General features: G+C 52.6%; 2 protein-coding genes across 2 annotated transcripts in view; both read right to left on the bottom strand.

The window, feature by feature from the left end:
* Positions 1 to 4,895: 4,895 nt before the first annotated feature.
* Positions 4,896 to 14,390, bottom strand: part of PLCG1 (phospholipase C gamma 1) — a 34,399-nt gene continuing 24,904 nt past the window's right edge. Inside the window, exons 18-32 of the mRNA XM_016219358.2 lie at positions 14,214 to 14,333; positions 13,953 to 14,133; positions 13,093 to 13,170; positions 12,185 to 12,288; positions 11,941 to 12,037; positions 11,601 to 11,670; positions 10,951 to 11,108; positions 9,520 to 9,616; positions 9,138 to 9,362; positions 8,918 to 9,066; positions 8,038 to 8,152; positions 7,773 to 7,934; positions 7,597 to 7,685; positions 7,329 to 7,516; positions 4,896 to 7,149 (exon numbers count right to left, since the gene is read on the bottom strand). Coding sequence (XP_016074844.2) covers positions 7,107 to 7,149; positions 7,329 to 7,516; positions 7,597 to 7,685; positions 7,773 to 7,934; positions 8,038 to 8,152; positions 8,918 to 9,066; positions 9,138 to 9,362; positions 9,520 to 9,616; positions 10,951 to 11,108; positions 11,601 to 11,670; positions 11,941 to 12,037; positions 12,185 to 12,288; positions 13,093 to 13,170; positions 13,953 to 14,133; positions 14,214 to 14,333 — 1,876 coding nt within the window. The 3' untranslated portion in view covers positions 4,896 to 7,106. The remainder of the gene's footprint in view (positions 7,150 to 7,328; positions 7,517 to 7,596; positions 7,686 to 7,772; positions 7,935 to 8,037; positions 8,153 to 8,917; positions 9,067 to 9,137; positions 9,363 to 9,519; positions 9,617 to 10,950; positions 11,109 to 11,600; positions 11,671 to 11,940; positions 12,038 to 12,184; positions 12,289 to 13,092; positions 13,171 to 13,952; positions 14,134 to 14,213; positions 14,334 to 14,390) is intronic.
* LOC148092674 (biogenesis of lysosome-related organelles complex 1 subunit 4-like) lies at positions 6,176 to 6,529 on the bottom strand. The gene has a single exon (XM_087819280.1). The coding sequence runs from the start codon at positions 6,527 to 6,529 to the stop codon at positions 6,176 to 6,178; it is 354 nt and encodes a 117-aa protein (XP_087675406.1).

Below are 14,390 nucleotides of genomic sequence, written 5' to 3' on the forward strand. Positions count from 1 at the left end.
GATGGCTGAAAAAGTGATCAGCTTGGTGCTGAGGCAGCTGCCCTGTTTGTCCAGAGGCAAATTAAAACGTTATCAAACTGTGTAGGAGGCCCCCACCTCCCGCAGCGGCCCAGTGTGAGAGCAAACCGAGGGGCACGCTTTGTCCTTCAGGCCTGGGTGGAATGGGGGTTCTACTGAGGGGAAATGTTTTTAACAGGGGATGGGACTTGCCTTTGGGCCGTCTGTGCCTGGGTGGGCGGAGGGGCTGCCTCTGGGCGTCTCCGGGCTCACAAGGTCCCCTGTGGGGATGCTGCTATTTCTAAGATGCAAATTGCACATTTCCTAGATTTTGTATCTGTGGATATGGATAAGGGAGGGCAACAGGGACAAACTGCTTGTACAATTTGAAATGGCCGAAGTGGTACTTCAGATCTTTTGATTGTTCCTAAATAAAATCGTAAATGCATTTTACATCTGCTGACTCTTATTCTGTGGGAGAGTCAGAAAAAAAGGCTAAAAACACTTCACATCCGCTGCTTCATTCTGTGGGCAAGAGGGCCTGGGAACGGGGATAGATGAGCAGGCAGTCCCTCAACCCGCTTCAGAAGTTTCTCCTGCACTGCTCGTGCTCGGTCCACGGTACAGGCCTACGTGACAGAAACGTGACACTAGAAATTACGCCAGACAGAGGCCAACTGAGTCGAGCCCGGAGGCATCAGGTATCTGGTGAGAGAACACGGCAAGTCTCTTTTCCCTTTTCATGTGAGAAAAGTAGTAATAAGCAGAGCTTATCATTTGCTGGGGTAGGGGGTGGGGGTGGGGGGTGGGAATATGCCCAAGGACCCAGGGGCCTCACAGGAACAGGAAGTTCATGGGGGTGACACCACACAGGTGGGACCCAAAGCCAACCAGCTGACCCCAGGGCGGGTGCAGACTCAGACAGTGGCTCACGTGGGACACAACTGGGGCAGAGTTGGCAGAGGTGGCCAGCATGGGGTGGCTGTGGGCTTCTAGGCAGGGCACAGAACCCGATGGACACCTGGGCATGAGTGCCCTGGGGATCACGAGGACAACCCAGAGGAGGGTCCTCAGGCTGAGCCAGGGCTTGACCGTGTAACTGAAAGGTGGAGGAAGCACAACCATTTTGTTCCATGAGCTAGTTTGATGGGATAACCTGATGCGACATATAGTTGCTTTTCCCTCAACAGAACTGAAATGGTGCGAGATGGGCTCAAGTTGAGACAAGTGAGTTTCTAGCCCCAGCCTTCAGGTGATGTTCAGGATGTGCCTGATCACGAGGGAAGGCGCTACCTCTCTGCTCGTGGCCCCAGGTCCTCACCAATGGCAGTGTTCTCAACGGAGGTCCGGACCGCTCCTGCCTCCTCCTACAGGGCAGCCTTTATCGAGGGGCTCTTGACCTTGGAGGCAGTGCTGTGTGCGCGCACTGCCCACCAGGTGAGTCAAGGCCTGCCCTTTGAACCCAGTCTACTTGTCCCTGTCTGCCAGTCACCAGGACCAGAGAACCCTGCAAGGAGGAGCCAGTCTTCTTGCCTTTGACCCTGGTACCACTGACTTCCTCTCCCTTCCCTGCTCTCAGCCCTGACTACTCACTCAGGTGATCTGGGTAGCTTTTAAATACATGCCAGAGTCCCAGACACCACCATTTTTCAGAAGCTCCCCAGGTGATGCATGACCCAGTGGGTGGAAGGCTGCCAGCCCAAGTTGTTGCACTGCAGGCACATGGCCTGTGGGCACAGTGAGGCAAGTAACTACCAACAGTGGGCTTAAGACACAGTACATCCACTCCCAAGTGAGGGTTCTCCCTCACCCCTACCCCCTTACTGGGCCTCCTGGGTCAACCAAGAATCATCAGGTCTGTCTAGAGGAATTTGAGGTGAGACTGATACGTGAATGTGCTTGACTGAGGGCAGGACCAGGCCGTTTGCAGTGGAAGCAGAGGCAGTGCTGCAGGAGAGCCCTGGGGATGGAGACAGGCACACCTCAGCATTATTCTGTATTAGTTTTAGGTGTACAGCATAGTAGTTAGACAATCATACTTTACAAAGTGGTCCCGATATTTCCAGTACCCACCTGGCACCAGAGTTATTGACTATCCCCTATGCTGTACTTTACATCCGTGACTGTTTTCTGACTATGAATTTGTGCTGCGTAATCCCTTCATCTTTCACTCAGTCCAACTCCCCTCCCCTCTGGCAACCATTAGTCTTTCTCTATATCTATGAGTGTTTCTGTTTATTTACTTTGTTCATTAGATTCCACAAGAATGAAATCATATGGTATTTGTCTTATTTCACTGAGTATAATACTCTCCAGGTCCGTCCATGTTGTTACAAAAGGTAGGATTCCATTCTTTTTTATGGCTGAGTAATATTCCATTGTGCTAATGTTCCACTGCTTTTTTATCCACTCATCTACTGATAGACACTTGGGCTGCTTCCAAATCTTGGCTATTGTAAAAAGCACTGCAACGAACATAGGGGTGCATGTATTCTTTTGAATGTTTTGGGGTTTTTTCAGATGAATTCCCAGAAGTGGAATCACTGTCAGAAGGTAGCTCTGTTTTTAATTTGAGGTAACTCCATACTGTTTTCCCCAGTGGCTGCGTCAATCTCCATTCCCACCAACAGTGCATGAGGGTTCCCTTTTCTCCACATCCTTCCCAGCACTTACTTGATTTATTGATAACAGCCATTCTGACAGGTGTGAAGTGATATGTCATTGTTATTTTAACTTGCATTTCTCTGATTAGTGATGCTGAGCATCTTTTCATATGTCCATTGGCCATCTGCATGCCCTCTTTGAAGAGTTGTCTATTCAGGTCCTCTTCCTTTTTAATTGGGTTTTTAGATGTTGAGTTGTACGAGTTCCTTATAAATTTTGGATATTAACCTCTCATCAGATGTATCATTTCTGAATATGTTCTCCCATTCAGTGGGCTGTCTTTTCATTTTGTTAGTTTCCTTTGCTGTGCAAAAACTTTTTAGTTTGATGTAGTCCTATTTATTTTTTCTTGTTTCCCGTGCCTGAGGAGGTATGTCAGAAAAAAATATTGCTAATGAAAATGTCAGAAATTTTACTGCCTGTTTTCTTCTAGTTTTATGGTTTCAAGTATCACATTTAAGTTTTTAATCCATTTTGAGTTTCTGTGTGTGGTGTAAGAAGGTGGTCTAATTTTTTTTTTGCACATCTGTCCAATTTTCCCAACACCTTTTATTGAATATATCAGTGATTTTCAGCCTTTTTCATCTCATGGTAGACATTAATTACTAAAATTCTATGGCACAGTAAAAAATGTTTTTTCCAGTCTGACAAAAAAACAGGTATAATTTTGACTTGATTTACCAAAAAAATAATTACCTTTTTTTGCTCCAAAATCACTTTTAAAAAAAAATCAAGTTCATATACTTGTATATGTTATTTCTGGTACCAAGAATTAACCAGATATAACCTTATTATGTGACATGACCAATAAGATACTACTCTATGACCTGTATATTTATGGTTCAAGACAGGGCTATCGTTGCGTTGGCTATCATTTTTTATTGACAATCTAAAGGAAAAGAGGTCAGTGCCCCTGAATAGTCCAGTATTACATGTTTAAAAATTCTTGTGGCATACTGGTTGAAAAATCACCAGAACAGACTCTTTACCCCATTGTATGTTCTTGGCTCCTTTATCAAAAATTTTTAAAAAATATATCTTTATTGATTTGAGAGAAAGACAGAAACATCAATGATGAGAGAGTCAGTCACGGATCAGCTGCCTCCTGCACACCCCTGACTGGCAATCGAGCCCACAACCGGGGCATGTGCCCTGACCAGGAATCGAACCCCGATCGCCTGGATCCCAGGTCGATGCTCAACCACTGAGCCCTGCCCCGCCGGGTGCCTTTATCAAATTTAACTGACCATAAAGGCATGGGCTTATTCTGGGCTATCACCCACCACCCCTTTGTCTGAGGGAAAGGACCACCCTCCTTCCTCTGAGAAGTACCAGGAAGCTCTAGGAGGAAAGCCTAGGCCAGTAAGAACCTGAGCAGCGGCAGTTTGATACTGGCTATCATACCTAGTTCAGTGAATGACACAAAATATTTTAAGTGGCGAACCCAGATCTCTAGGTGGGTGGTGCTCAGAGGGGCTTACAATGTACCAGGACTGGGCCCACATCTATGAACTTGGGAAATGTATGCCTTTGGTCTGACTTGTCACATAGGAAAGGGACACTCTGAACCTACAACTGTAAATCCACCTTGGGCTTGTCTTAAAACAGTCTTGGTCCAAAGCCACCAACCATGCTTTGGTCTGTGCATTATGGCAGCAGGGGGATGCTAATTACCATCCTAAGAACCAACTAATTACACTTACCTGCGTCTCTTCAACGACAGGTCTTCTCAGGCTCCCTGGGATGGCTTCATATGTTTGTCTCCACCCACCCACCCACCAGGCAGGCACTTTATGCCTATATGGCAGTTTTTACCCATACCAACACAGCCATGATGAGAACAGCCACAGGACGGGAAGGGCAGGGCCTTTTCAACCATATTCTGAGCAGAGATCTTGGTTGCATGCTACAGAGGCAACCAGAATGGCACCCAGCATCCTACGTTTGAACACTACGTTTTTTTGAAAGGAGAGGTTTCTGTGGAATTGCCCACCGCCATAGCTGGCTGCCCACGGAAGCGCTTGCTCCTGAGCAGGCCACGCTCTACCCATCCACACCCTAGGTGGACAGGCGAGAGGAGAGGGTGGCCTCATACTCCTCGTAGCCCAGAGGAAACACGATCTGCTTGAATGAGAACTTCCCACCTGCTTCTACCATAGAAAAACCGCCCTAGTTAACAAGCCTCCAGACAACAGGCTCCTGAACCCACAAAAAAATACACAAGTTAAAGGAAAAAGAGGATAAGGATGATTTATTTGGCAGTCAGATCTTAAGAGGGCAGCAGAACTAGCAAGTGGCTAACCCTGAGCCCAAACACAGGCATTGGGTTTGAGTGTGCTGAGTGCCGCTACGCGGAGGCACCTATGCCCCAGCCTGTCCTTTGAGGTGGGGCCCTTCCCAACACCTCCTCCTGCCGCTCCTTGGATCTTTTCACCAGCTAGAAGCTGCCGTCAGCACCTGCCTGCCTGTCCTGCCCCCCTCCCGCAAGGCAGGCAGCTGAACTACTCGATTCCTCTTCCATTCCTAGGGGCAAGTGTACGGAGTCTTTTTCGCCTTAAGAAAAACCACCTTACCAGAACACGCCTTGCTATTTCACCTCCCCCGCCCCATTCCTGACGTGCCTTAACTCCCCAAAAGGAGCCCCCAACAGGGCAGGCCTCTCACCTGCTGCTCTCCTCCCAGAGGCTTCTCCTGAGGGTGGGGAGCAAGAGGAGTAAGTTATACCATCAGGGAAAAAAAATACTGCTTTTTTAAAAGTCCTTTTTAGAAGGAAAGCTTTTCCAATAAAATTTTAAATTTTTAATATTTAAATTATAAACCAAACGTTGGCAACCATATGTAGACACGTTTGCTATGGACAAATTAGGATTGTGAGGTCACCGTTTCAAACACAACTTCAGAATTAATCAATACATTTCCTCGGAAAATGTATGATTTCCTTCAGTTTACAATTCATGATATGGAAAGTTTACTATAATGTTAAATAACTTACTACCTACCCTAAAAGTAAGCTATAGAAAACGGAATCACTACTAGGGCTGAATAATAACAAAGGCTTTAATGGCTCAGTGGTTTTTCTTAAGAATATATGTGAATTTTGAAAAGGTAACACTGTTAGCTGAGCTGGAAAATCCATAAAAATAACAGTTCTGCCACAGTGCACAAATTGAGTTTTTGCTTTCCCAATCCCTTTATCAAGCAGCTGTCAGGTTAGAAATGGAAGACATAGGAAATCATACATCCTACGTGAAATAAGATAGTGAGAAATAGTGTGTGCAAAAAATAAACTTTAAAATTCTATACTCCAACATCATGTATGTCTAGTAATAGGGTTTTCAGTTGACTTAATACTTGAGATAACCTCTTGCAGTGCTGTCTGGCACTCAGATCCCAGGCCTTCCACTGCAACAGGGAAAGTGGTCTTCGGTCTGAAACAGGATGGGGTTTCATAGCCGGTCTGTTGGGGCCTCTGGAGAGCCTTGTTGAAGGAGGGCATGTGAATGGTGTGCGGGAGTTACCTGAATATACTGGGCAAAGTCCCCAGCTTGGCCTCCGCCTTGGCAACTTGCTCATCCATTCTGGCCACACTGGTGCCGATCATCCCGACAAAGGCCTCGAGTATGTCCACAAACTGGTCTACCCTGGTAAGCAGGTCCTTGGCAATGGGGTGGCAGATAGCGCAGTCCACAGTGGTGTGGCATGCCCAATTCTGGGCCCTTCTCCTTCCACGGCTCTGAGGCGTTGCTGTGGCTGGGACATGTTGCCCGTCCCTGCTTCTGGTGGCGCCCTGGGGCTCAGCCTCCTTTACTGGCTCCTCACAGGGCAACCCTCCATGGCCTGCGATGCTCAGTACTGCTACTTTTAACATGGTCCCCTGTATCTTTCAGGCTGGGTTGTGTTCCCCGCCACGGGCAATGTGCCCTTGTGCTGTGTCCTCCTCGGGCAGGCCCTGTGCTCCTATGCCCTGGCTCCAGAGCCAAACTGTGGGGGCATCTATCCCCCTACCCTGCCCGGCTGTGGGACAATGTAAACTTGGTTTCCCTGGCCCAGCAAGGCTGCTGCTGCTCCTCCATTCTCAGGAATGTCAGCGGCTCCTCAGAGCCTCCTGTGCTGCTGGCTGAGGCAACCTCTGTCTCCAAGGGGCTGCGGCTGTGGTCCTGGCCCCACAAGATGGAAATATCCACCTCCAGAAGTCAGGGCCAGATGTGTGTGCTTAATGTGAGACACAGTACAGTTTTTGCCTTCACCCAGGCTGGGGTGTGGAGGCCCCAAACAGGAATACATCTCATTAATGGCTTGGTTTTGTCTAGGATTCTCTGCTGGAATCCAGACTCCAGGCTGTGAGACCAGGAAGGCTGCCATGGCAGGCCACTTCCAACGAACCCAGTTCACGGCATTCCAAGAGGCACACAGCACCTGCTGCTCTCCACGAGGCAGGGGCACAGCTAGAGGCGGTTGTCTCCATTGACCCGAGTCCTTCGTGGGGCCCTGGACAGAAGGGACGAGTGTTCTTACTGGCAGTAGGGCCTTGCAGCCCAGCCCAGACAATTACAACGCCTGTACTCAGGAGAAAAAAGTACCAGAGGACCACCAAGCCACTCCTTCCCGTCTCTTTAGCACCTCCTATGCCAAACTGCACACTGGCCACCTACCCCCAACCCCCTCACCTTCTCTCCCGGCTGTCAAAATGGTCAGCAAGATGCTCCTGGGAGATGCGAAAGTCCTCAAATGGCTGCTGGTAGCGAGCTTCAAAGGAGCCTTCACGGGCCCGGCCATGAAACAGCTGGCCCGAGGCATCGGAGCCCCGCTCCCGCAGGGATGTGCCACTGAAGGGACTGAGGTCACCGTTCTCCTGCTTCAGTGAGGGAAATGCACAGAGGTCAGTGACTCCCCTGTACCCTGCAGCATCGTCAGGGTTCCACCCCATGCAGTTACCTTGGCAGGGAAAATGTCAATCTTGATCAGCAGGGAAGCCAACTCCAGGTCCTCACTGTAGTTGTTCTTCAAAGGCACTGCTCTGTACCCTGGGAGGAAAGCCTGGCCCTCAGCCTGGGAGAGAGCCAAGAATGGGCCCCCACTCTCCCGCCCCAGATTGCTGGCAGAGTCCTTACCTGTCTTCAGGCCTTTTACTGGGAAAGTAGCCTGAGCCAGGAAGTTTTGGTCACTAAACATGTCTTCCTCATACACCACAAAGCGCAGGAAAGCGAACTCAGGGTTGCTGATCTGGAAGTGGAAGGGCTTGGCCGGCCACACAGGGTTCAGGCCGTTGTCCACTGCAAAAGCAAGAGCAAAAGGCCTTAGGCCACCACCAGGAGAGGATGCGGTCATTGGTGCAAAGCGGAGGATGAGGACAGTGAGTGGGGAAGGAAGGCTCACCCACAAACTCTGTCTTTTGCTTGTTGTTGTCATACTCAGCACCAGCCACCTCAATCTCCACAAAGGGACACACAATGCCTCGGCCATTCTTTGGCAGATGCCGGGCGCCCAGCACCTGTAAGGCAGGCAAAGATGTGCAGGGGATTGTCCTTCCTGTTCCCTCCAAGTCTCCACTATGCAGTGGAGGCAATGCGCCCTCTGCTGGGCCCCAAGGACGCTGCCCCTAAGTGCCTAGGAGTAACTGCTGACAGCAAACATTCATTTGAGGATGTCTTCGCTTTAACCAAACTTTTCATTTGAGTTTTTGCAATCTACTTCGCATCAAACCCATGTTTGTTTTAACTTAGAAATCTTTCAAATTACTTACCCCTGGGGGGAAAAAGGAATCTTCTCTTGGAAGCAGATGCTCAATCCATGCTACCCTCACTTCTCCAAAACACTGCTCAGGCCTCAAGCACCCTGAACCCTACATCACCAGGGGGCATCAGGGGTGCTCAGGGACTGCTACGAAGGTGTGAGAGCTCTGGGGCCGAGTTGCTCTTGCGCAATTGCATTCTCCTAAGTACCATGCTGTCTAGCTGCTCCTGCAATGGGCCCCTGGCTCACCACTGGCACTAGCTTCCTGCCCATATTCTGCCTACTCCTTCCAGGCAGTGGCTATCCTCAGCCTGGCCTCAGGAGCAGCCTGACTCCTTAGTGCCAAGAACCAGCCACGCTCAGCCTGGCTGCCTCTGGCCTGTGTCACTCGAGAGTCCAGCCATGTCTTCCTCACACTCAACAACAGTCCAGTGCCCCTTCCCCAGTCTTATTAACCAGTACCCAATCCCTGACTCCTGAAATGAGCCCAGTGGGGCAGCTCCCTTCCCACCCTGAAGCTCACCTCGATGCAGATGGCGCATGGCTCCAGCCCACGGAGGCTGCTCTTGTCAAAGGGGTCGAAGGCCTCATCCCGCATGGTGCTGGGCTGCAGCACATAGCCACAGTGCCCGCCAGTCATGAAGAGGGCCTGGTTCATCTGCATGGGCTTGTCTGCAAAAGCCAGGTTAGTGGCCTCCAGCCCCACTGCCTGGGGTTCCCCACCCCACAGGGCACCTTCTCACCTGGGGTCTGGAAGTTGAGGGCCACCAGCTGACTGCCACAGATCCACATGGGCAAGGGGTCGTAATTGGAAGAGTCCAGCCGCTGGCCCTTGGGGTAGATGCGGGAGAGCTGCAGCCGGTTGTACTGCAGGAACTTCTTGCCTTTGGCCTTGTTCACATACTTCTCAGCCTTGGTTTCCGGGAAGGATGACATGTCCCGGTAGCAGGCACGTTCCGTGCCAATTTCTGGGCCAAACAGGGAGAACACTTACAGAGCCCTCCCACCCAGGCAGTGCTGGGGGCCAGCTCCCTAACCCCTGCATAAAGGGACTAAACACTCCTCTTACAGCCCCCATGGACAGCACCCAAACACAAGCAAGCCCCACTGGGCCTCGGCTCTTACTCTCTTCATCGAAGGGGACAGGCCGACAGTAGACAACAAGCTCGGATAGCTCCAGGGCAATCTTCTTCCTCCGTTCCATCATCTTCCCCTCAGTGAGCTGGTGACATAAACAAGGCCCTGTAACCCCAAGCGGAGCCCCTGCCAGCCTTACACAGTCCACATGGTAGGTGCTCTGGGCCCCTCCCCTTCCCTGCACCTTCCAGACCTCACTAAAGAGTAAACAAAAGCCCTCTATTCTTAGCCTCAGCCTCTTCTCTGCCTGAGGAAACACTTGCCCTCCAAGGCTCTCGGAGGGTGGGATCCTCACCATAGCCCACTCCCTGGGTTGGCTGCACTACCCAATGATGCTGTCACCATTCTGTCCCCAGCCTCCCTCAAGCAAAAAGCCCACTACCTGGTTCCCTGTGACTTCACTGGGGACCCAGGCTGGGTCTCCTGTACCTCAAGGACCATCCTTCCACCACCTGGCCAAAAAGCCTCAGCTCCCCTCTCCAATGCAACCATCTACTTCCACAGCCACATCTCAGCGACAGAAGCCAACTCTTAGAGCCCCTATCCTGTCCTCTTACCCCTGAGGTCCACTTCCACCAGGGACTCCTGCACTCAAGACTCTCTCTCCCCCTTTCAGCCTGGGATCCATCTCCAACCACCTGGTCTGCCAGTACCTTGTCCTTCCAGGCCACACCTCTGGCACAATCCTCAGCACTTGTATTCTGCTTGGCTCATAGGTACCCACTGTCCAAAGCAGCCGCAGGTCTGTTTTATAGCCACTCTACCCACCCCGAATGACTAGGGCAAAGGGCCACCAAATAGCAATTCCCTTATCCTTGCGAATACTTCCTTCTCTCCATCCCCTAGGCTCAGCAGAAGGGGCCCCCTGCTCAGAAGGCTGATCTTTCCAGCTGAGCTCGGGCTCCATCTCCTCCCATCTCCTGCTCGCTCCTGGAGCTGTTGGCATTAATGCCTACTCAAACCCTAGCCCTCTGCTCTCTCCTATAGCCAGGTCCTAAAGAGCCTGACCACTCCCCAGTACCACTGCCATCCAACACCAGCCATGACGCTGACATGGCTCTTCATAGTGTCATCAAGGCCATTTTCTGACAAGTCCAATGGGCACTTTCATGTTCTTATACTGCCTGTGTGTACCTCCCCAGCCCTGCATGCTGATCCCTGCCGCCTCTTCCTACTCTACAGTCCTCATGCCTCCTGAGCCCCTGGGCACCCACACCTGCATCCAGCCTAGGGACCTTTTACCTCTGCCCTGTGTATCCAACCGCCCTCTGAGCAGACCCACATGGATGTCCCACACGTATCTCAACGTATCCTAACAGGCTACATCGGGGGCCCATGTCTGTTTCCTCTGGGTCTCTACCTCGAGGCTCACACGCTACCCGCCCAGCACCCCACAGACTCCAGCAGGCAGGCCCTCACCCTGGCATCTGCGGTCTGGGCCACTTCTCGGATCTTTTTCACCCAGTCCTGCAATTCTTCCTGTGAGTCAGCAGCAACATCCAGGGACCACTGTGACACCGACGCCATACTGATGGAGAAGACGAAGAGCCGGCTGTTCTTGCCCTCAGGACGGATGGCTGGGGGAGTGAGAGAAGACGAGCTGGGACCGGAAGTTTCTATGTCCCTGGCACTGCTTCCACTGAGTTCTCTCATCACCTTTCCTCTTCCCAACACTCGGGGGAGGCAGCACTACTCTGCCAGGCCCATTTGCGGCCAGGAGGGAGATGCCAGGGCTCGAACCCAATCTGTCTAATGTAGGCCTCTAGCCTGGACCCTGGGCCCCTCCCCAACCCTCTGTCACACCCTGTGACCCAACCCATTAGGACTGTGGATGTCAGTGAGCTGCCAGCATCAGCCACAGTGCCTGGCCCAAGGTGAGCATGCAGGATCAAAGCTGGGGGTACAGAAAGGACCCTAAGATGGTGTCAAGGTGTTCAAGGATGGGGAGAGCTCACAGTGAGAACATCTTTTGGGGCCAGACCCTGGCCTCCCCACTTGGAAAATGGAGAAAGCCTCGAAGGAGTGTGACCCTAAGGAACAGTGGGCAAGAAAAGGGGACGGGGGCTCACCAATCTGACAAGCTGGCACATCCAAGACTCCCCGCAGCAAGTCCCCCAAGGGGCTGTTCTCGTCCAAGTGCTGTGGGAAGCAAAGCCCCAAGTTCGTCAGCACGTCTCCTGTACTCGTGTGTAAAATGTCTGTTGCATATGACAAATACATCTTATAAGTGTGGACATGACTACACAGACGTGGCACGTATATGTTGGAGACCATGGACACCACAGGATGTTGATGGCCACACGTGTGGCTGGCTGGGCATGCATAGCATGCCTGGCACCATGAGATGGGTGTGTGCACCGGGGAGGGGAGGTAGTGGGACTCCTGCTCCAGCAGCAGTTCTCGGCTCACCTCCCTCTCAGGCTCCAGGGCTGCTGGGCTGACCATTTCCTCCACGTAGTTTGACGGGAACCAGAGCTGCTTCTTCCCACCATAGTCTCCCCGCCACCTGTGGAAGCCATGGGCTGCTGACCCTCAGCAACCACCCCAAACTCCCAAGGAGGGTATCCTTTGTCAGGCGCCCCCACACCTAAGCCAGGCCAACGCAGGCACTGCAGGGACACACGTGGGACAAACAGGTATATGCAGTGCTCACCAGCCTCCATCCTGCTTCTCCACATTCTGGATGATGGCACTCTTGGTGAAAGTCAGCTCATCGTCTCTCTGGGCCTTGTAGTCAAAGAGGGCTTTGACCGCACACTGCAGCGGAGAAGCAGTGGTGAGCACGCAGTCCCTGCCTGCCACTCTCCTGATCTGCGACCTCACATGCATACACAAGCGCCTGGGCTTCCCAGCTGGGGCTCAGGTAGTAGCAGGTGCCACTGGCGACAGCCTGCCTAGTTCCAGTCCTCACCGCTGCCCTGCAGGAGGCTCCAGAACAGATGTCACTGGGGACTGAGCCTCTGCCAGGGAAGCTCCTTGGGGCCCAGGTAGAACTTTGCAAGCCCCTGCCTGGGCCCCAGGGAGAACATGTATGTGCCCCAGCAGTCAGGGCTGGGGGGAAGTGTGTGTGGTACCCTGAGTGCCTCCCCTGGGACCACAGCATTCCTCATCTGAAAAATAAGAAGGAACCTTCTCCCAGGCTCCCCGGCAGTAAGGGAAAAAGGGGGAGGAACAGGGCACAGCTCTTACCCCTTAAAGAAAAAGGCAAAAGAGGAAGATCCTGACAGATCGCCACGAGATGAGGGAGGGAGTGGCAAAAACAAAGTTTTCTGGCAAGTGTGCCCCCTGCCCCCACTGCTGCCCAAGGAGGAAACCGGGGTTACCCCAGGGAGCAGTCTGCAGGGTCAGTGCTGACCCCCAGGGACAGGGGCTGGGAGGGGTTGGCCCTGAGAGCTGTGGCCACACACCAACCACACATCTCTCACAACCTCTCAGGCCTCGGAAAACCACAAACACCACTTCTCCACAAAGACCACAGATGGGCCCTGAGCACAGAAATGCAAGCCCCAAGCAGCTGGGGATCCTCCCCAGCTTCCGGTGACCAGAAGCCTGAGGTTGTACCTTAAAAGTCGGCATAGGGTTTGCCTCCACATAAAAGCCAGGGTTGCGTCCCTCATACAAGGCCCCATAGTCAGGTTCCTAGAAAGGGGACAGAATGGGGACACATTAACGCCCAGAGACAAAAGTGGTGCTGGCTGCCACATGCCCCTTTCCCCCAGGGCAGCTGGTCGCTAAGTCTGCCCTCTTCACTGGAGCCTGGTGCACTGTGGTCCCTCTCCCTCAGTAGGGATGGATGCAAGAGCCTGGCCTCATCCTTTCCCTTCTCCACGTTCTTAGCTTGAGGCCCATCCCATTCCTGAGCTCTCTGCAGCAGAGCCCTATAGCTCTGTTCAGCGGTTCCCTCATTCACCACTGAGCCTGTCCCCCAGCACACTCCTCTCCGCCACTCCAGCCCCAGTGGATGGCAGCCCTCTCCTTGGCCACCTGCATCACTGGTGACAAGAGTCTCAAGTGGATCTCCTGCTCTAGCCTCCTTCCGTCCAAGGCCATGATCCTGGTCCAGAACCCTCACCTCAACCCTGTTGCTCCATTGGGTCCTGCCTTTTCACTCGTCTCCCCCTGGAGCTCTGCCCTCCACAACTCCACTTCTGCAGCTTGCTCTCCCCTGCCCCAGGGACAGTCTAGTCCACACCCAGCTGGATAAGCCTCCAGCCTCAGGCAACCCTCCCTGTGTGGACTCCAGGATCTCCTCACCCCACACCTTGGAGCACGGGGAGACCTCTCTGCCTGAAGGCCTGTCCCCTGCCTCTTCATCTGCCTCACTTGTTCCCAGTCCTGCCCCACAAATCAGTGAGCCCAGGAGTTTCAGAATGGTCTGATCTCCCCCCTGCCTGCTGCACCCCTCAGCCACCGGTACTCACAGCTGTGCCAATCTTCTCCAGTGCCTCCTCATTGATGGGATAGCGCAGCTTCATCTTTCGGTACAGTGGATGCTTCTCATAGTAGCTGATGAGGTCGACGAGGCTGTCAAACTCTGAGTTGCCCAGCATCACCATCTGGCCCTCCTGCTGGACGCGGCAATGCTTGATCTTGCCCTCAGCCCTTGACAAAGATAGAACAGTCACACAGGGGCCCAGCTGCAGCCCAGCACCACCTCCAGCATCCCAGACCACACCTCTCACCGGAAGGAGATGGCGTAAGAGTTGGGTTCATTCCGTTTTCGCACCAGGAAGGCCCCATCACGGGGGACACGCATCAGCATGTGCTCGGCCTGTGCTCTCGTCAGACTCGCATGGTACCACCTGAGGACAGGCCTGAGTCAGGACCCCTCCCTCCATCACCACCCAGGTCCCTACCCC

Source organism: Miniopterus natalensis, chromosome 7, assembly GCF_054644295.1.
Source record: "Miniopterus natalensis isolate mMinNat1 chromosome 7, mMinNat1.hap1, whole genome shotgun sequence".
Classification (NCBI taxonomy): domain Eukaryota; kingdom Metazoa; phylum Chordata; class Mammalia; order Chiroptera; family Miniopteridae; genus Miniopterus; species Miniopterus natalensis.